The sequence below is a fragment of the Gymnoscopelus braueri genome (assembly GCF_963280865.1).
Source record: "Gymnoscopelus braueri genome assembly, chromosome: 2".
NCBI lineage: Eukaryota > Metazoa > Chordata > Actinopteri > Myctophiformes > Myctophidae > Gymnoscopelus > Gymnoscopelus braueri.
In genome coordinates, this window is record NC_137604.1 from 46,610,218 (window position 1) to 46,632,181 (window position 21,964).

Sequence of the window (21,964 nt, forward strand, 5' to 3'; positions counted from 1 at the left end):
GTATTTGGCTGCGGACCCCCATCTGAGAAGGTTGAGCCAGGGGCCCCCAGAAGCAAAGATTTGTGTAAAAAAGTTCGCTTTTTGAGAAAGATATTCAAAGACCTGCACAAAGTTTAAAGATTTACTACATGTAGATCTATGAGCTTGTATATTTTTGAATAGCCAAAGTATAAACTATCGATAAAGTGGTTAAAATGATTGTAACGCTATATTAACACATTTTACTGGGGACCCCCTGGTACCCTCCCATTAGAGAACTAATGCTGGCACCAGTACAGATATTCTTATGGTACTTTTGGAAAATTTACAATTTACAAAACCAGGTAAAAAAAATTGGTTCAAACCAAAACAAGTCCGGTCCTTAATGACTGTTTTCCCTCAAATAAATATTGTGTTTCTCAACTCAATAAGTCACCGGTTTAGGTGTAACACCGGTACGGTAGGTGGCGCTGTAGCCAGTTTGACCTACAGGAAGTACTTGCTCGCTCCAGGCAGGAAGTGGAGGTCACTCTCACAACAGCGTCTTCGTCTTGTGTTCGTTTTATAGACAAAAACGCGACGATGGCTATGAACGCACTTTCACACCATGCTCTCACGGAGGAGGAATAATAGCCACTCGGTTACATCAGTTTTAGATAAGTAAAGTAAAGTAAAGCTTGCTCGTCTATTCTGCACCAAGTCTTCTGTCTGTCAAATCTGGATTCCCGTCTAAGTCGCGTCGTTCAGATAGTCGCTTAGCCTCCATGCTAACGTAGGCCCGCTGTCGTCATCTACTCCAGCCAGTGTCTTACTACCGTTCTGTGAGTTATAAACGTCAATAACCGTCGCCTGAAGCCATGGGCTCGTCAAAGAAACACAAGGAGAAGAGCCGCGACAAGGACAACGAAGAGCGCCGTCGCGAGCACAAGAAACACCGTCACAAGGACCGAGGCGAGAGAGACGCGGAACGGGACGGTGCGGAGCGGGGCAAGGAGAAGGGGAAACGGCCCCGCTCCAGGGACAGGAGTGGACGCGAGGGTCGCAGCAAGGGAGAGCCGCGCGTCAAGAAGGAGAAAGTTGACACTGCTTACGAGGAGGGCGCTGACATTCAGCCCCAATCGGCGAGTGGAGATGCGTCGCTCAGCATCGAGGAGACCAACAAACTCAGGGTCAAGCTGGGCCTGAAGCCTCTGGAGTTAAACGAAAACAAGAAGGAGCTCGGCACCAAGGAGGAGCCATTTGTGGCAGAGACCATCAACCCTGTTCACATCGCGCAGCAGAAGGAGATGAGAGAAAAGCTTGCAGCGGCGAAAGAAAAACGCTTGCTGAATAAGAAATTGGGGAAAGTTAAGACCCTAGCAGAAGATGACTGGTTGGATACCACCACTGCTTGGGTGGAGAAAAGCCGAAAATTGTCAAAGGAGAAAGAATTGGCAGAGAAAAGAGCCAAACTCCTGCAAGAGATGGATGAGGAGTTTGGCGTCAGCAGCCTGGTGGAGGAAGAATTTGGACAGGCCAAGATTAAGAAAGATGCTTATACTTCTCGTGACCTGAAGGGACTCAATGTACAGCACAAGATAGACTCCTTCACAGAGGGCCAGACCGTCATCCTCACGCTCCAAGACAAAGGAGTGCTAGAGGAGGAGGAAGATGTGCTTGTAAATGTGAACATGGTGGACAGGGAAAAAGCCGAGAAGAATGTTGAGTTGAAGAAGAAAAAGCCAGAGTACAAGCCCTATGACGAAGACGAAAGTGTCGACGACATGGTCACGTTCAAGCCCCGCGGCGTGCTGGCAAAGTATGATGAGGAGATCGACGGGGAGAAAAAGAAGAGCTTTCGGTTGAGCGCCGGAGGCTTCGCTGAGGGCACACGGGAACGGGAGCTCGAGGTCATCAGAGAGACCCTTCGCAACCAGGCCCAGACCTTGGTCATGCCATCCCTCATCCTGGCCTCTGAGTACTACAGCCCGCAGGAAATGGTGGGCTTTAATAAAACAAAGCGGCGTGTCAGGAAGATCAGAAAGAAGGAGAAGCCGTCATTGGCAGATGAACTCGCCATCGATGACACCCGGAGCACAGACTTTGGCTCCAGGGTGCGCGGCCGGGGCCGCAAGCAGGTGGACCAGGTGGAAGGCCAGGACGAAACAACAGAGGAGGGGGCGGAGGAGGTTGACAGAGTGGCCATCCCCGGACTGTCCGATGACATCAGGACGGCAGAGATGGAAATGAGCGAGGATGAAGACTTTGAAACCCCAGAGCCAGCTGTGATGGAGGAGGACGAGGCAGAGCTGGAGCTGCAGAAGCAGCTGCAGAAACAGCGGAGGCTCAGGCAGAAGCAGCTCCTGAAAGACTCTGGAGAGAAGGTGGCAGAGCAGCTAAAGGTGCTGGACGGAGATGTCGGCGACGACGACCCAGACAGGAAGAACAACATTGTATTCAATGCCACCTCTGAGTTCTGCAGAACTCTGGGTGACATCCCGACCTACGGTCTCTCAGGAAACAGAGAGGACCAAGAGGATTTGATGGACTTTGCGCAGGAGGCTGAACGGGACGAGGCCGGGGGTTCTGACTCAGACGGCGATGAGAACATTGGCTGGAGCACAGTCAATTTGGACGAAGAGCAGAAACAGCCCGACTTCTCCACCGCCTCCACCACTATCTTGGATGAAGAGCCCATAGTCAACTCTGGCCTGGCTGCCGCTTTGCATCTGTGCAAAAACAAGGGCCTGTTGGACACCCAGATGCAGAAGATTGCCCGGGTCAGAGCTCCAAAGGGCGCCGGCCTACCCAACGATAACTACTCCATCGAGGACAAGATTACCATCGACGACAAGTACAGCCGCAGAGAGGAATACAGAGGCTTCACCCAGGACTTCAAGGAGAAGGACATGTACAGACCCGACGTCAAGATCGAGTATGTGGACGAGTCGGGCCGTAAGCTCACACCCAAAGAAGCTTTCAGGCAACTCTCACATCGCTTCCACGGGAAAGGCTCAGGCAAAATGAAGACGGAGAGGAGAATGAAGAAGCTGGAGGAAGAGGCCCTGCTGAAGAAGATGAGCAGCAGTGATACTCCTCTGGGAACAGTAGCCCTGCTGCAAGAGAAGCAGAAATCTCAGAAAACACCATACATTGTTCTCAGTGGCAGTGGGAAGAGCATGAATGCTAACAATATTACCAAATAAGTTGTGTTTGTTTGGGGGGGGGTGTTGTGCTATTGGAATGTAGGTTATTTGGGAGGGTGGGGCATTGTTATTAAAATGTAGTTTATTTTAAGTAAGTAAAACTATAATTTCTGATGACAGATACATACATTTTGATTATTATTATGATGTTACTGTATAAAAGGTTACTCAATGTTGTAGTAAAGCAGACTTCAATAAATTCACAAAAAGGAGAACAATAGTGTTTCTTTCTGTGTAACGAGCCAGCTAGTTTGTAAGGTGACAAATTAACTGAAGGAAAGGTACAGTGGTACATTGATGGAACCATGCAAAATTGTGAAGATTTATTTCCACCTCCTCACAATTAATTGAATGCTCTACTTAATCATATATTTGGCTATAATATTGTGATTTGCCATCCTGTGAAACACTTCAATTTTTAAAGGGTTAACCTGCAAGCTACTCATTTGTTACTAAGTCATTTTGTTAATGTGTACACTTAATGGCTGCTCTCAGTGCAACAAATCATACAATATATTTCAAAACCGGGGAAGACCTTTTTGAGTTTCTGTGATGTGAGATATTTGCTTTAAATTGTCATGAATTTCCCCTTTCGAGGTATTACATTATATTATTTTATTTGCACAAACATTCATAGAAGTATAAAAGGGACGAGAGCAAAGGCTAGATTTTCTCTCCAGGTCCATCCATTTTGGCAACATTTAATAATTGGATGGATGGATTTGAGTTAGTAACTTGGAAACGTTCTGTTAAATATTGTAATATACTAATATACTGATATATATATATATACACACACACACACACACACACACACACACAGGAGCGGTAAAGGCAAGGTAAGAAATAGTCGCACAATATGTTTTGACAATGAAATCCCATTCATTAAACGTTGAGAAATGTGCATGTGAAGTAACAACCCAGTATGTGCAAATTGCTGCCAAATGAGCAGCTAACTTACCAAATAATTTCTGTTAATAATATCCGAGTTATTAGCGTAACAAACACAGTAACGTGGAAACGGAAATTGGTGCGTGAAATTTCAAACTGAAGTCATGCACATCATGTATTCGATAATGTAGTAGAACCAATGTTGATGAGAGGCGAGCGGAGCCGGACGCTTTGTGTTGTTGCACATGCAAGTTAGGTGGCTAGTAGTGTTGCCATGTCCGCTTATTATATGCGACTTTGGGCTTGTTTTCACTAGTCACTTTTCCTAAATGTAGTTGCTTATTTGGGCTTTTTTCCTAATGTCGTTTAAACTAGTGGTTCTCAAACACCCCCCCCCCAGATGAATATGCAAATGTACTCACATCCCCATCTGAAAACATTTTGTCCCAGGGACCCCCCCCCATACAAGTTTTTGTGTCCAAAATATTCCACATTTACCTTCTTTTTTTCCCCATGATTTTTTTGTTGTTGAAAATAGCAGATCTACAAGCTGTGAGCTTGTGGCTCGGCTATTTTCAAATAGCCGGTGCATAGGCTAGTGGGTTTAGAGTAAGTGCTCATGTGGCTTCTTTTTGGGCTTGTTTTCATAGACCTGGGCTGGTTGCTTATTTCTCTCGTAAAATCTGGCAACACTGGTGGCTAGCTAAAGCTAGCGAGCTAGCGTCTGACGCGATACCCGTTCACATTCATGGCTGTTGTCTAAAACCTAACTGGTAACTATCGTGACATGCATTTGTTTTTATGAATATCAATGGAAAGAGCAGAAAATAAGCGACGACAGAGCCGTAAGTTATTAGCAAAGTGTTACATTTTTGGTTAGCAACGTTAGCTCATTTGACAGCTGCAGTTTAATGCCTACAGTTAGCTAGATGGCTAATGTCAATAATGTACATGAATGCATGAATGTTAAAGAGTTTTTAATGACATTCAGTGGACGTTACATGACTTGACGTTAATTGAAGCACCTGATTAATACTAGAGAGATTTGCTCGTGTCAAGTAACGTCAGAGGAAGCGGTTGTGTCTTAAGTTAAGTGAGACGATTTACGTTAGATTAGCTAACGTCACTGCTGGCTACAGTTGCTTCAGCTGTGTTTCCTTTTTGTAAATGACACATCATGTCATCACTCCATCACCGTTTTAAGGCCACAATTGGTTATATAAATCCGACATTAACGTCAAACCTTAGGCTTTATGGGAGGCTTGTTCAGCTATAACGCTGGCACGGAAATACTCCCAACCATAAAGTCTCATGAAAGTTTCCTGCTGATGCTGAACTGATGGAGATCAGACCATAACAAAAACGGGCATGATCAACGTTGCAAGTCAGATATGTCACTACTAGTCAATATTTCAACTATGCCCAGTCTGAAATAGTGTGAATCCATGAAATGCTTTCATCAAGTGAAGTGTCTTCAAAGTGATGCTTCATAGGTGACAGGCAGCTAGCTGGCCAGTCATATCAGTCTTTATAATATATTGCTTCACTTGTCAGATATATTATCTGGTATATAAGTGGATATAGCTCTTAATGACACACTACTTCCCTTGTGTTTTTCTTATGACCAGAATGTCATCATGTTGGTGAAGAAAAACTGCTCCAAATGTTAGAAATCCTTAAACCAGATTAACCACTTAAGCCCTATTTTATACTTGTATAAGCTCACAACACCTCGTGATGCCATGTGTTGTGAGTGTGTAGATTATTGTAGCTATTTCTGACATTCTTATAAAAAAGGATGCTAGGGTTAATCAGGTTTAAGTAGCTAATGCTATTCCGTGATGCCAGGCCTGGAGGTGCTTCAGTGGGATGCTGATGGTGATGGATCATAATGACCTAAAACTATCTATGCATAAATCTAGGTCCTTGTAAAGATTTTGATGTTGCTTACAAACTAGAAAATGTCTATGTACATGGAAACATTTTCAGTTACCATTCCTAGTATTAGTATTTTAAATGATCAAGTTGGGTGATAAAACGTACATACCAGGTGCAAGGAAATGTCAACTTAAAACTTTGAGAAGGAAAAAGTATATAAACTGCCTTCTTCAGGGTCACCCTGACAACCTGAAGCCGATACGTTTGTGTATTTAAATCAAACCTACTTTGAGTGCCTGTACCAGAATGTTTTACATTTTTCCTGAGCATTATTCCCTTCCATGAGCACCGGAGCGGCACCAGTAGCGCTCCTGCAACTTCTCTCTTGTAAAACCTTGAGGTTTCTCATGTCCACAGGCCCTAACCTCACTCTGTGAAGTCACGGGCTGTTGTGATGTCGGAACCCAAGCCCCCCACTCCCACCCCTGGAGACACGTACAAGGGTTGGCTTTTCAAATGGACCAACTACATAAAAGGATACCAGCGGCGATGGTTTGTGTTGAGCAACGGCCTTCTGTCTTATTACAGGTAGGTTTTGGTCTTGCGATCATTCTGTCATAACCACTCAAGCCCGATATTATACTTGGGCTATTTGAAAAGCTGCAAGTTCATAACATGTTAGCTTGCAGATCTGCTATTTTTTTAAAATCGTGAACATTTTTATTATAATTTTTTATTGACACAACTTCAATCCTCTACATACAGTATTGCATACGTATTATTGTTGTGGTTCTCAAAGTGCGATCCAGGGACACTCTGGGTTACTTGAGGGGATTCCAATTGGACCCTTACTGGTCTGTAACTCTGAGAGTATACAAATGCGCTGCATTTTTATACTCTCAGAGATATGGTCGTCCTTGATATTAAAAAGTTTGAGAATCACCACCGCTATTGTAATTGTATAGCAGACGTGAAGTCACCATACCAGCTCTGACAGTGTGATAAACCGGTTCCTGAAACGATTCCAAATGTGATAGAACCCCCCCCCCCCCCACCCCCCTTTCAGTTTGTCTGAAGTTCTTGCTAATAGCACATACACAACCTCTCTGTTTTTTGTGTGTGTCATCAGTGAATTACATTCAGCCATGATATGTCAACTCAACGTTTCACAATGTCCTCATTTTCTTGCCCTCCAGGACCCAGGCAGAGATGGGTCATACATGCCGGGGAACCATCAACCTGGCCACGGCCAACATTGCCGTGGAAGACTCTTGCAACTTTGTCATATCCAATGGCGGCGCGCAGACCTACCACCTGAAGGCCAACTCTGAGGTGGAACGCCAACGCTGGATCACAGCGTTGGAATTAGCCAAGGCCAAAGCTGTCCACATGCAGGCCGAGTCTGGTGAGAAAGACAGGGAGGGAAGATCAGAAAAAGGTTACTTATAGGGCTTGTAGGGTGTGTGTGTGTGTGTGTGTGTGTGTTGGGGGGCTAGAGGGAAGCCAGGCTATCATTTGGAAATATGAACAAGGGAGTGTGTGTGTGTGTGTGTGTGTGTGTGTGTGTGTGTGTGTGTGTGTGTGTGTGTGTGTGTGTGTGTGTGTGTGTGTGTGTGTGTGTGTGTGTGTGTGTGTGTGTGTGTGTGTGTGTGTGTGTGTGTGTGTGTGTGTGTGTGTGTGTGTGTGTGTGTGTGTTTGTTGGGGGGCAAGAGGGAAGCCAGGCTATCATTTGGAAATATGGACAAAAGGAAAGGGTCCGCACACCGATTTAATGCTCCCAACAAAATGTAATAAATGAAGCAGGCTTCATTTATTACATTTTGTTGGGAGCATTAAGACAGTGTGCGGACCCTTTCCTTTTGTTCATGGTTTATTTAGTCGTATCCAGCACCCGTTGAAATATTTGGATGTGTGTGCACCACCTAACCGCTTTATATCATTTGTAAATACACAAAAAAGAGTAGATATTACATTTGAAAAATGTTTGTGTTGTACAGAGGGCATGACAGGTTGTCTTTTCTTCTTCTACAGATGATTCGGGTGACGATTGTCCAACTCCACCCCACACGTCCCCAGGACGCGGTGGAGGTAACCGTAACGAGATCCAGTTGACACTACGCACGCTGGGTAGTAAGGTGGAGGACCTGAGCACCTGCAACGACCTCATTGCCAAGCATGGCTCTGCCCTGCAAAGGTTAGCAGTCAGTCTATTACCCACCAAACTGAGCTCCTTCACTGAAGTACACATGATGGGAAAGAAGGTGTAGCCGTCAGTGTACCTCATTCCTAATGACATTTTCCTGATCTAGGAAAGACAACCTTCCATCCAACCCTCATAATTCTACCTATCTGTCTCAATAAAGGGAATGGCCAGTGCATTTTCCTTTTTATATTGATTGATTGATTTAATTGCCCAGGTCATTGTCAGAGCTGGAGAGCATTCGTTTGGGGCCAGACACGGGAGACAAGATCAGACAGGTGACGGAGAGATCCACACTGTTCAGAATCACCTCCAATGCCATGATCAACGTAAGTCTACCAGGGAGTGAGGAGCATGAAACTATTATTCTTGAGACTAGGATTCAGTACGACTGAATTACTTCACACAGGTATGAGAGACAAGGATTGTACAGGATTGCTGGTCAACATTGAACATTCTTGAGTCTGAAGGTTCTACTTTTAAGGTCATTGAAAATAGTGTAAAATAGTGCAACTATTTTAATCACTGTGTCCTGCTCTCACGAAACATAGCCTATAGCATAGTAAACTCTAGGGAGAAGTTGTCTGTTCAATTGGATGATGCTTACAAGGCACTAGAACATCGTTGAGCATGCTCCTTGATGGTGCTTGAATTTTGAAAATGTCTGCCTGGTTAGGGTTATTTACGGGTGCAGGAGATGGTTACCTCCACATTAATTGGGTTTTGTTCTGATGTTGTTGTTGATGGTGTATATTTGTTCTTTTCCCTCACCCTTGCTGCACCCACACACCACCAGGCATGTCGGGATTTCCTGTCCTTGGCCCAGACCCATAGTAAGCGCTGGCAGAAGGCTCTGCAAACAGAGAGAGAGCAGAGAGTGAGACTGGAAGACACTCTTGAGCAGCTAGCCAAGCAGCATAACCACCTAGAGAGAGCTTTCAGAGGAGCTACAGTACTGCCCCCTTCTCATAGCGACGCCGCCATGGACAGCAAGGGTAAGGCACTTTGTGCGTATGCATGTCTACATTAACCAATAACCAAGAATGGTTGACTGCTTGCATGCTCTTTCAACAGTCACACAGACATACACAAATGTGAACTGCTTTTGTAATGTTTAATATGAGCCATAGGTCAGCTCAAGAGGAACTAAAGGGGCATCAATTGACTTGTTCAAGGGACATCTTGTTAATAGCTGCTGAGTCAGAGTTTCTTATATTCTAATCATAACCCGGGTCTCGGGCTATAATGGAAGCTTTATGTTCATGAGGCAGAGCCCTAACCTCAACACCCCACCCCTGGTTCAAATAATGACAAGGTTAATTGGAACTTTGCAGAATGTGAATCCTATCCATCTGATGTGAGGACATGAAAATATGCTGATGCTTCTCAAGTGTGTTGAGAGCTCACAACTTAAAATTGCCACCAGCCTGTATGTTTGAGTAGCCAGCTATATACTCCTTTTTCTTCCCAGTATAGTCGTTAGGCCAGCTTCCCTCGCCCGAACATGGGCCAATTGTGTTCATATACAGTAGAATAGATGGATTCAAACCCCTAGTCTCCACGGTGGTGGGCTGGCACTTTACCCCTGCACAACTTTTGAACTGTTGTCTAATCTACTGGAGTGTCTTTGTCTTTGATTAGTTGTTGCGTTCTTCCATTCCTCTTGTCTTTAGGTTCTGGCAGCTCAGGAAAGGGTGATGCCAGTGACGAGGATGATGAGAACGAGTTCTTTGACGCCATGGAAGATCCAGCAGCGTTCATCACGGTCCCTGCTGACCCCAAATACCACAGGTCTACATCTCTGCCTCACGTGTCAACTTTCTCTTTCTGGATCTCATGTCACTTTCTTTATCTAATCTGTATGTTTGGTCTCTTTTTCTTTCTTGTTCACTGTCTATTTTTTTTCTCTTCTTGTTCACTGTCTCTCTCCTTGTATTTGTCTCAGGATTGTTGTTTTTTTCATCAACTCTTTCATCGTACTTTTATTTTTGTTATTATCAGTCATATTTTATGTTATTCTCCCGTCCCTCTGCACACCAGGAGGTCTGGCAGTAATGTCAGTGGGCTTAGCAGCGAGCTCGGAATGGACGACCAGTCGGTAAGTTCGAATCATGTCAAAACTTTATTGTTCTTGTTAGGGAAATAAAAATTGGATTTGAGAATTGAGAATGAAAGCACATGACAAATCACCCATATCCAAACTACCCAAATCAGATATAACACGGTCAATTTGGAACTCAGCCAGCGTGGGAACCCGTTGAAGTTCTCCACTGTATAAACCCAATAATCCATGGCAACGCTCTTGCTAGAAACATTAAATGTTGATTAACATTGTGGGTGAATCTTGTTAAAAACTGTTATGAAAGCAAATACACTAGAGGCTGTGATATATTGTATTACATGTCTGTAGCCGTGGTATAATCACCATATACCTCAGCTCCTTGCGTATTGTTGCAAACATACAGACAAACTTGAGTTGGTAGCTCCACACAGGCAGGCTGTACAATCAACTAACCCCTCAGTGGACCTTTTCCCTCCTGCAGCTTGACGATCAGTCTTTGGCCTCTAACCCGGAGTCCCCACAGCCCCGGGAAGTGGAGCCCTTCAGACAACATCGGACACGGATCCCAGACAAACCCAACTACTCCCTCAATCTCTGGAGCATCATGAAGAACTGCATCGGCAAGGAGCTCTCCAAGATCCCCATGCCTGTAAGATGCCCCTGGCCGTGAAGTCCTTCGTTGTTCTCGGACTGAGTGGCTGGCAACCACTAGTGTCATTTCAACTCTGAAAGTGTAATCATGGACACTTCAGCTTAATACTCTGTATCGCTTGCCACTATGTGACGTGTTTTAAAATCACGTCACACACACGAATCTGAGTTTTTTGGCAAGCAACATCGTCGTACGTATTTGGCCTTTCAGGTCCCTGTTTACACTTCCAGAATGATACATTATTTCAGTGTGCTCCTTCTTCTCTCAAATACTCTTTTCTTCCATTCTTTGCACCTCTACCCCCCCTTTCTCCTTCATCCCACCAGGTGAACTTCAACGAGCCAATCTCCATGCTGCAGCGTCTGTCAGAGGACCTGGAGTACTACGAGCTGCTGGACAAGGCTGCCAAGTGTCAGACCGCCCTGGAGCAGCTGTGCTACGTGGCCGCCTTCACCGTGTCCTCGTACTCCACCACTGTGTACCGCACGGGCAAGCCCTTCAACCCCCTGCTCGGAGAGACCTTCGAGCTGGACCGGCTCCAAGAATGCGGTTACCGCTCGCTCTGTGAACAGGTGGAGGGGACACGCGCGCATGATTAAATGATGAGTCAACTTTACGTAAATGAATGTAATTTGTGAATTAGTCGTTGCTGTCGTCCTCCTGTCTCCTCAGGTGAGTCACCACCCCCCTGCTGCTGCCCACCATGCCATCTCTGAGAAAGGCTGGACCCTCAGACAGGAGATCGCCCTGGCCAGCAAGTTTAGAGGAAAATATCTGTCCATTATGCCCATGGGTAAGTGTCTGTGCACTCCAAACGCTTCAGTAAACCATAACTTCATACCTGTGAAACACGCCTATTATCAGTCTTTACACTTTGCCTTCTACAAATACAATTTAAATTCAATTCAATACTATGTCGTCGCTGTAGGGCAGAAACCTTGTATGTCCAAAACCGTTACTTTTCATCTGTATTCCAATGAATCTAATGTAGTTATTAATTAGTCACAAATTCTTGTTAATACTTTTCATTGATTAAATATCTCTCTTAAGGTTTTATTGATCCCATCAATTCACAAATGCTCAAAAAATCGAACTGTTTTATTGTAATGACTGTCTAAAACCTGAAAATAATAAAACAAAGAGGAAATCAAATTATTACTGAAGATTTTACAGTGTACGAGTCATGTTTCAGTATGTTTTGTGGGTTGACTATACTTCTCCTCCATCCCCAGGGTCCATCCAGGCCATTTTTCAGAAGAGCAACAATCACTACTCCTGGAAGAAAGTCACAACCACAGTACATAACATCATTGTAGGAAGACTGTGGATTGACCAGGTAACTGAGGCGTGCTGGTGATTCTACTTGTTAGTAAACTGTAATCAAAAATCAATCCAGGTAACATCCACACATTAACACAAAATCAATCAGTCCAGCTATCCTACCCCTCTGCACAAAATCAGTCCAGCTATCACCTACCCTTTTACACAAAATCAGTCCAGCTATCACCTACCCTTTTACACAAAATCAGTCCAGCTATCACCTACCCTTTTTGCACAAAATCAGTCCAGCTATCACCTACCCTTTTTGCACAAAATCAGTCCAGCTATCACCTACCCTTTTTGCACAAAATCAGTCCAGCTATCACCTACCCTTTTTGCACAAAATCAGTCCAGCTATCACCTACCCTTTTACACAAAATCAGTCCAGCTATCACCTACCCTTTTTGCACAAAATCAGTCCAGCTATCATCTACCCTTTTACACAAAATCAGTCCAGCTGTTGCCTATCTACCCTGTCCTTCCTGTCGGTCTCCTCTGATAAATAGAAATTCATTATAAATTGGTTGGTTGTTTAATGGTTGGTTGTTTTTTAAGAGAGGCTTGGACATAAAAGGTAGCTTAATGGGTTACAGTATATCGCAGTACAGTGGATTTCAATACATATTGTAAATGTGAGATTAACCTACTAGTGAAAGTGAATTTTTCCCGCAACAACTTATTTGTATTTTGTGGCTTGACATTAATGGCCCAGCTACATTGCTAGATAACGCTTTCTTACTGGAACATCCTGTGAAGTAAAACATGTCTCTTCTTTTTCCCCCCATCAGTCAGGAGAGATTGATGTGGTGAACCACAGGACAGGAGACCGCTGCCACCTCAAGTTCGCTCCCTACAGTTACTTCTCCAGAGATGTGGCACGAAAGGTGAGTGCTGATATGTCCCCTTGCTTCATCCATCTGTTGAGTAGTAGAGATAAAAAATATCAGCAGACCCCCCAGAGTAAGCTTCTTTTCGTTTAAAGTAGACCTATAAGTTAAGTTACAAAGTTCTGTGCTTCAAAGCTGAAGATGTACGCAAGTTCCAATCAATGCTGGGTACTGCGCTAGGGATCAGTTGAATAATCGATGAATCGTTCGAGATGGTCAAAATAAAATTTAAAATGTGCTAATGTTTATTTATGAAAAACCAGTAGACCAGTACAATGCTGTAAAACGCTAGAATGGTAAATGGTCATTTTGATTTATAAAGCCTTCTGAAGGATTACCTGATGAACGTATTTTATGTGCAATACCCTTTTGATTTTAATAACAGTAGAATAATTGAAAATGACTCTCTGCTTTAACTGAACACTGTGCTTGCTCCTCTATGCACCAGGTAACTGGTCTAGTAATGGATAAGGACGGTAAGGCCCATTATTGTCTGTCAGGAACTTGGGATGAGAAGATGGAGTTTTCCAAGGTGATGCAGAGCAATAAGGGAGAGAACGGCACAGAAGGCAAACAAAGGACTGTTTACCAGACACTCAAAGCCAAAGAGCTGTGGAAGAAAACCCCACTGCCGTGAGTTGGTTTCTGGGTATCGTTAAGGGAGGGAGGGAGGGAGGGGGGGGGGGTAGAGCTGTACTAGGCCGGGAAAGAAAAAGCCATTTCTGCTAAAATACTGATTCTCAACTTAATTAAATTCAAGGATCCCCCGTTTGATATAGATTAGGCCACAGACCTGCATTTGATAATATTGTTTTTATCTCTGGGACACTAATCTACCCTGTAAAATTTGTAGATTGTTAATTTAACTCTTAGACTAAGTACAGACCTTTCAAGGGTCCATTTGGTTCCTAACTATCAACCATTTAGATTCCCCTAAAGGACCCCTGGGGGTCCTTTAGGGGAACCAGTGTGGCAAAACATCAATATCACAGCTGCGTAACGTGTCAAAAGAAAGACATGCATGAGATCCACTGGTACAGAGAATAAACTTTCTCTCTGCATTTGTCTCTGTTTTTCACATCATCCCTCATCATCCCTCATCCCGCCAGTGAGGGAGCAGAGCAGATGTACTTCTTCTCCTACCTGGCTCTGACGCTCAACGAGCCCGAGGAGAGCGTGGCACCTACAGATAGCCGCATGCGGCCCGACCAGAGGCTGATGGAAGCCGGCCGCTGGGATGAGGCCAATGCCGAGAAGCAGAGGCTGGAGGAGAAGCAACGCATCGTCCGCCGGGAGAGAGAGAGGGCAGCCAACCCACCTGATGAAGGTAAGAAAACAAGACTGGAAGGGAGAGGAGATGGCAGCGGAAGAGGAATTACATGACAACACCATTCATGAAAATGGTTTCCTGCGACTAACAACTTGTCACAGAGTATAATAATGAAGTGGCCTTCGTGTCCAATGTTTAGCTATAAGTAAGTTACTTTGAGTGCAGTTTGTGAACAAAGCCGCACAATGTGGTGTTAAGTGGTGAACTATAAAGAAAAAATCATGAAGACATTGTCCACGCATTGAGAAACTGGCTTGCTTATGGGCATGTCAACTACTGTGGTGATGGCCAAATAGAAACCGCAATCTTTAGGAATACTTATCCTATAAGTACAAAGGTGCTTCACAACAACAATGTTGGTGAACAAAAATAATTAAAATTTGTAATAGATAGTCAACTGTGATCCAACTTTCACGTTTCACTTTGACGTCACCATTTCATGGTTGTGTGTGTATACGTACGGTATGTATTTCCTATTGAACAATATACCATATGTTTGTCCAGAAGCCCTTGAACATAGGATGGACGACAGTGATGGACAGTGATGTTAACTAAACAATGATTGTTTATATGATGAGCTTACATTTCATACCACATTATATGCTTCAACTTTCATCAGCAAAAATACAAAATAAATTTGTTTTTCTTTTTCAAAATGGACTATTATGTTAAATGAATTATTTGTTATACTTGATTAAATTGATTAGTTTGATTAACTGTTAAACTCATTTGTATGTCTCTGTCCCAAGCTGTCTCTGAGGACCTCATCAATGACTCGCCTTTAAAAAGCAAGTACCTCCTCTCTTGGCCTTTTAGTAACCCTTGCACCACATTTTTCTCAAGTACATACTGACACAAAATCCGCACCTACGTTCTGTGTGTTTGTTGTGTGTATGGTGGATGCCAAATGTCTTGCGTGTCCCCTTGCAACCTGTTCAAATCACTGTTTCCTTTCCAATCCCTTCATCTGTTTTGCGTTCAGCCGATGCAGAGGAGATTGCCACGGAAGCAAATGAGGTTTCAGATGAAAGCAAGTATCACTGCCATAGCTCAGATAGATGTGTGTGCATGTGTGTGCTCCCAAAAAAAGAGAGGATGTTTTAATTGTGACCTGCCCTACTGTAACCAGCCTTGTGTCACTGAAACTCAGTTGGTGAAAAAATACTTAACAAAAAAAAGATTTTTTTTTGTTCTCAGGAAGAATTTTAGGTGTCACTATTAATCTGTGGAATGCAAAAACAATGTACACATTAGAAAGCAGAGCGTCTCCAGTGGAACTCAGAATGTTCTGACTGATTTGGATCAAGTAGATCACGTTGCAAAATGTACTACAGTGCATTGTATTGCATTTATTAGCATTCATAGTATTGAAATTCTGCAGATATACACTCTAGTGTATATACGGTACACTAGTGTATATACTATACACACTCAGGCTGTGTCTGCTGTTGCCCTTATTTCCGTACATTTTTATTCTCTTTTGTGTGCGGCTGTTCAGCGGATACTGAGGACTCTCCCTGTCCTACACCTATTGCATGCAAGTACCCTACCTAATGCTTTCAGCACCCATTCTTAACATTTTCCTGTATCATGTTATCATCTTCAGATGATGCATGTTCACTCACTCATTCATTCATAGATGTTCTCATTCATGACTTTACCTTTTTGTTTTTTGTCCATACGTCTATCGTTGCATCTTTTTTCTTGCAGCACCCCATGGACCACCACCTTATCAAAGCAAGTATTCCATTCCTGAAATACAGTACCTTAGCAGTGACAACAGTTTTTCTGGACTCTTTTTTTAGCTTTAGCACTAGCAGGATCTAGAGCTGCACAACTGATTATGCAAAAAAAAGTCCCAACAACACTGGCTATTGCAGTTTCCAAATCCCAAGTGGCAACAGTTGTCGATCAGTGATACTAAAAAGGAAGTTACAAGTCATTAAATTCTTTCTTTTTGTTCCAAGTGGGTACAATTGGCACTTATAATTTACATTCACTGTGTTTATTTTTCCAAATGCAAAAAAAATATTATTGAGTCCACAAGTATCACAATACATTTTTCACTTACAGTATTCTCTAAAGAATTGCATTTAGCCTTTTATTATTTTTTGTTGTTTAATCGCTGTTGTGCAGCCCTAATAAGTGCCTTTATCAGAACTCTGTCCTCTCGCGTTTTCACATTTTGTTCATCTAGTCCCCTGGTGTGAGTCACCGCCAGACTTCAACCCTTTAGTCACCTTTCAGGGTCACAAAAAGTGCCTCTGACTTCCATCCTCACATTCCTTCTGTGTCCTTCTCCCTGAGCTGAAGGTTTGGTAGGTCCCTGTGGAACTGTGGTAAACTCGGTTCACTCCCATTCTCTTCTATGGTCAACAAACATCTTTGTCTGTTTGTCTATTGCTGTCAGATATGGTTGTCTTCTTTTAGGAATGACTGTAGTGATCATCTGACAGAATAGTTATGATCATCTGTCTGAATAGTTAAGTTCTTAAAGGGATAGTTTGTTTTTATCGGGTATTCTTCCTATTTGCCCACAGTCTGAGAAATGGAGGCATTTTTTATGTCTGCATGCATTTAGAAGTTTCTTGGAACAGTGAGCTTATCCTATCTCGTATATCTATAGAGCTTGACAGTCTGGTGTCGGAAGTAAACGTCCCATTCATTTTCTCCATAGAGAATTTTATTATATCAGCTTCAATGTTGTCACCATCTAATGCAGACTCGTAAGACGATGCTATATGCTTCTTAGATGCCACCCGTCTGTATGCAATCAATCTAGTTTTCTGTGTTTAATTCACAATGTCATGGAGAAATACTTCACTACCAACAATCCTAATATGTACAGCAGCAGCGATGTCTCTGATTGGTGGAGCTTGCTTTACCATGGAAATGGTATTATGCTAGCCTGGGTACCGAGGCTAGCGTAATACTGACTGACACAAAAGGTTTGGAGACATACAAACGGACAAACACTCTTCTAGATGGCTCGCCCTTCAGGCGCCACTCCATTAAAAACTAAAGAACATGCATTAAAACTACATCCAGTAGCAGTCGCAGAGACATAAAAAACCCAAACCCTACTATCCATTTAACCCAGAGGTCTTCAACAGGGGGTCCGCAGGGGGCCCGCAAAATTGTTGTTTGATTAAACAATATTTTTGTTTGATTTATTTTCCCCCCAAAATGTCAATTTGTCTAAACATAACATGAATCCATAGCAAACAGATAAATGGAGGCACAATGCACAATAACATGGTATGTTTATACATATTTTGTAGAGAATTTTTATTTTTTATTTTACCTACTGGGGCAGGTGCGTATAGGAGCAGGCAATATAAAACACAATTGTATACATAAATATACAATATATGTGGTAGCCCCCCCTACCCTTTGAGGTAGGGGGTCCCTGCTCCATCTCCCCATCAGTTTGGGGATCCCTGGCCTGAAAAGGTTGAAGACCCCTGATTTAACCCATTTTGACCTGAGGGCCGATTCTAAAAACGCTTTCTAAATCCTGACCTAAGTTTTCTGAAAAACTTCAAATATTTACAAAAATTTCAACAAATGTATGTTGCTATATACTGTACATAGCAACAAGAACCCCAAAAGGGGTTCCCGTCCTGAAAGGTATAGTTACAAATAGGGGTTCCCGCCCAAAATGGGTTACGGTTAATTTGCTCCTCCTTCCTAACCTGATTTCTGTGTCACCTGAAAACTGCCGGTGGTTAGATAAAACACCCTGAAAGAAGAGCAGGTTGGTCACAATGTGTGATTGATTGATTATTATGATAATTTGCTGTGATCAATTAGCTTTCTAGCTATTCACCAAACAGCAAAATGCTTTTGAATATTATTGAAGTGAGTCGGTTATATGCATGCAATGAAGTGATGCCTCAAGCGTTTTGATCCTTCTGCTGTTTTGGACAGACTGAGTCTACAGACCTGGACATTCCAAAGAGCACCTGCAGATATACAGTATATGGGACCCAAGCGCAGCCCTTATTCCCCACCTCATAAACTAATTTTTATTTCATGTATTTATTTATTTTCAGGCATCCACCATGACGACTACCAGGCACTGTGGTTCGAGAGGATTGACGATCCAATATCTGGAGAGCCCATGCACGTCTACAAAGGAGGCTACTGGGAAACTAAGGATGAAGGCACGTGGGACATGTGCCCTGACATCTACTGACCACCGAATCCCATCACGCCCTCCATCATGACCTGGTTAGGACCTGAGAAGATGGTCAGAAACAACTTTCATTAAATCAACCCGAGTAGGCGGAAACAGCTCAGCCTAGCTTCATCTGTCCCTTCCACTTCCCCTCTCTTTCTGCACATTAGATATGGATACATGGTTCAGCAGTTGTTGGAGGGCGACAGAACGAAGGTAAACAAGAAGGTCCGCACACTGTAGCTCCCTTAAAGTTACTTTTCATTAACCACTTAAACCATCTAGCCTCTATACTTAGAAAACAGACCTGAGTTACTTGCTGAGCTTGTAGATCTGCTATTTTTGGCTAATGTTCCCCCAGAATATGGGTGCTGGCGTTCAAGTGGTTAAGGTATCCATCCAACAAGTGATGTTTCGAGCCAAAGCTCTTCTTAAGACTTCTAGAAACGTCACTTGATGGATGCCATAATAAAAAGTAACTTTAAGGAAGCTACAGTGTGCTAAGTGCTGACCTTCTTGTTTGCCTTTTCTCTCTGTTTTCTTTTGGAACTAACACCTGCCGTCAAAAGGTATTTTGGATGTGTGTGATCCTGTAGGGCGTCAGAACAGGTTCCAAGTTCATTTTCTACATAGCTTGGTTCTCAACGTGGCGTCCAGGGGTCCTTGAGGGTGTTACAGGGGGTCCAAAACTAAATGATGAATAACTATTCATCATTTAGCTGGGGATCTCTCAGCTTAATGAAGGGGACGCCTCAGGGGTCATTAACACAGTGAAATGGGCTAATGCATATACAACAGGCTCGTTAAAATTTAAAAGGTTGAGATCCAGCCATCTAGTATTTGGTTGGTGTTCAGTTTTGTTTCTATGGGTCTCTCTATCCAGGGCTCCATGGTGGAACTATTCAGTTGAAGCTTTGCATTTTCTTTGGTCGCACCATTGCTAATGGCAAAATTCAGCCGGTTGAGCTTCAGTTTGTCTTTTTATATGGATAGCTCTGCTACAGTATGTACTAAGAAAATATAAAATGTTTTATAATTATTTTTGATTACATCACCGCTCTTCATTTTGCACTCAAGTAGACTGTTTCACAGTCAGTTTCTGATCGTTAAAGGGATACTTCACTTTCGGGCCGGGGACACATTTAAAAAAAATATTAAAAATAAATGAAAAAAGTTATGGAAAATTCATGGCCCCCTCACGACACGCAGTGTCCTACTAATGTGTGAGGGGGCCATGAATTTTCCATAACTTTTTTCATTTATTTTGTCCCCGGCCCGAAAGTGAAGTATCCCTTTAAGTTCATTTGCTTATTGATTCATTGCAAGTGTAAAGATTTGTTGCTTTGTACTGTAAGTAATGTAAATTGGTTCATACAGTATAGCTGCAATGATGCTGCTCCCTTTAGTCATGCTTCTTTGTTACATTAGGTGTCAAGATTTGTCAGGCACGTCCAATCAATGTATGTTTTTGTCTGTTGGTCGGATTGCAGCCTCATTGCTAAATAGGGCTGCATAGCAGCTAGTCAATACGGGAGTGGAGTAGCTTTATGCTCCACATTAGACTCGTGGACTCTGCTTTGTGTTAAATAGCTATTTTACCAGAAACTAGCAGCCTGAAAATCTAGTTTAAAGTGGGCATGTTACGTTTGTGACACCCACGGTCCACTCACCGTCCACCCAAAAGGCAATTTTAATGCAGGATTAAGTGAGTTATATACATATTACATACTTTATAACACATAGTCAACAGCATATTCTTTTATTTGCTCCAACTTGATCGGTAAAGTGCAATAATTCATTTCTGAGTCCAGCCAACATTCATTCATGTCTTATCATTTCTTAATGAGTGTTAAACCGGACTGAAATATTTGTACTAACCAGTTTTGCATTGGTGCTACCTGCTGAAAATCTTAATGGTTCCACTGTAATAAATGTTTTTATTATGGAGCCCTGTGATGCATTTTTGGCTCTCAACAACTAAGTCCTGCACACTACATAGATTTCAGCTAGGTATTTGTCATGAAGAACTTGGTCCAATATGAATCTAGTCTTTGATACAAGCCGGTACAGTAGAAGTCTCACTCTGGATAAAATGGACCTGGTTTCTCCCCAAATACCTGAAGAATATAAGAACAAGCTCTGTGAGTGTAGGCTACATATGCTGTACATCTAAAGCCTCTCTTCTTGTAACATGCAACACAATTGTTGCATGTGGTTTTTCAGTGGCGTACTTCAAAAGCCTGTACACAGACTTTTATTCATCTATTGAACACGATGTAAATGCTTAAACATGGGACAGTGTTTCTATTAATCGTCCACCAAGTGCAACTAATGCTGGGGCTGAAAAAAATTGCACACCAGTGCAGAGATTAAGCCTAATATTTTGTTGTACAACCGTGTTGCTCAACAAAAATGACTGCTTTTCAAGTATATATGAGCCTTTATTGTTGATCAGCTTCTCAAGGGCGAGTAATGCAATATATCGATTCAACTGTCAATTAAGATTTTCAGTACATTTTCATTACTTGGGCTGAAGCCAATAGGCCATATGAACGGAGTCGGAACATATAACGGTGTTATTTGACAGATGTGTTTCCAACACTGTAACATCCTAGGTGGATGTAACAACTGCTTTGCAATATTGGGGAACTTTGATCCACATTTTCCATGCAGCTTTTCTAATGCGATAAGTTACATTTGGCATAAAACACTTGGATGGAATTGTGTCTGTCTAGAGAGCAGAGCAGTATATTAAACTGGTCTATACATGGCGTTTGAATGCCTATTATTGTAACTGATACTGAAAACACCTATGGCAGTTTAGTTGACTACAGATTGTGTGTTTTTTTTGTAACAGATGAAGGATATGAAAATGTTGTAAACACTTTGCAGTGGTTTACACTAAATGATGAATCCCAAATAACTGAAACACAAGTTATTCTTAGCTTAAGTGATGCTCTTTGTGATTAGGAATAGAGAATTGACATATGTGTGTGTGTGCCTGCATGTGTGAGTGTATGTGCTCACAAAATGTGTATGTGTATACATTTGTGCACAAAGTGTAATGTGAAGGCCATGTCTGAGAGAGACTCAAAAAACACCTGTGTTTCTGATTGTGTGCGCGCTAGTGTGGTCAAAAATCTAATCATGTTCTTTTTTATATTTAAGTGTACTTAAATGCAAAATCAGTAAAAGCAAACAAGGCAAGGCATATGTTGCAATTATTTCTATATCAAACAGTAATATTAATGATAATTAAATGCTAAGATAGAAGTGATGACACTTGATGATTATCAAGTTGATCTCTTTTTTTATGAGGTTTTCGTTTGATTTTCAGTGTTTGATTATTTTATTAACTTTTCTCATTCATAACTGGACAAACATTGATTGACTGTCATCA

The 21,964-nt window shown here is 42.6% G+C and overlaps 2 protein-coding genes across 6 annotated transcripts; both read left to right on the forward strand.

The window, feature by feature from the left end:
* Positions 1-508: 508 nt before the first annotated feature.
* Positions 509-3,512, forward strand: sart1 (spliceosome associated factor 1, recruiter of U4/U6.U5 tri-snRNP). The gene has a single exon (XM_080448339.1). The coding sequence runs from the start codon at positions 837-839 to the stop codon at positions 3,162-3,164; it is 2,328 nt and encodes a 775-aa protein (XP_080304465.1). The 5' UTR covers positions 509-836; the 3' UTR covers positions 3,165-3,512.
* Positions 3,513-4,726: 1,214 nt separating this feature from the next.
* Positions 4,727-19,750, forward strand: osbp (oxysterol binding protein). 5 transcript variants are annotated; one of them, XM_080417435.1, is made up of 20 exons: positions 4,727-4,828; positions 6,351-6,521; positions 7,130-7,338; positions 7,965-8,127; positions 8,351-8,462; positions 8,930-9,128; positions 9,807-9,924; positions 10,174-10,231; positions 10,677-10,844; positions 11,174-11,419; positions 11,520-11,640; positions 12,080-12,183; positions 12,956-13,051; positions 13,503-13,687; positions 14,164-14,381; positions 15,134-15,172; positions 15,367-15,414; positions 15,883-15,921; positions 16,095-16,121; positions 18,440-19,750. In XM_080417435.1, the coding sequence occupies exons 2-20, from the start codon at positions 6,388-6,390 to the stop codon at positions 18,580-18,582; spliced, it is 2,427 nt and encodes an 808-aa protein (XP_080273561.1). In that variant the 5' UTR covers positions 4,727-4,828; positions 6,351-6,387; the 3' UTR covers positions 18,583-19,750. The 5 variants fall into 5 exon arrangements, 4 of the variants coding, with proteins under 4 accessions (XP_080273561.1, XP_080273560.1, XP_080273562.1 ...); XM_080417434.1 differs by having other exon boundaries at positions 4,754-4,900; XR_013932341.1 differs by lacking the exon at positions 18,440-19,750 and having other exon boundaries at positions 4,754-4,900; positions 15,367-15,779; positions 15,820-16,121.
* Positions 19,751-21,964: the final 2,214 nt, after the last annotated feature.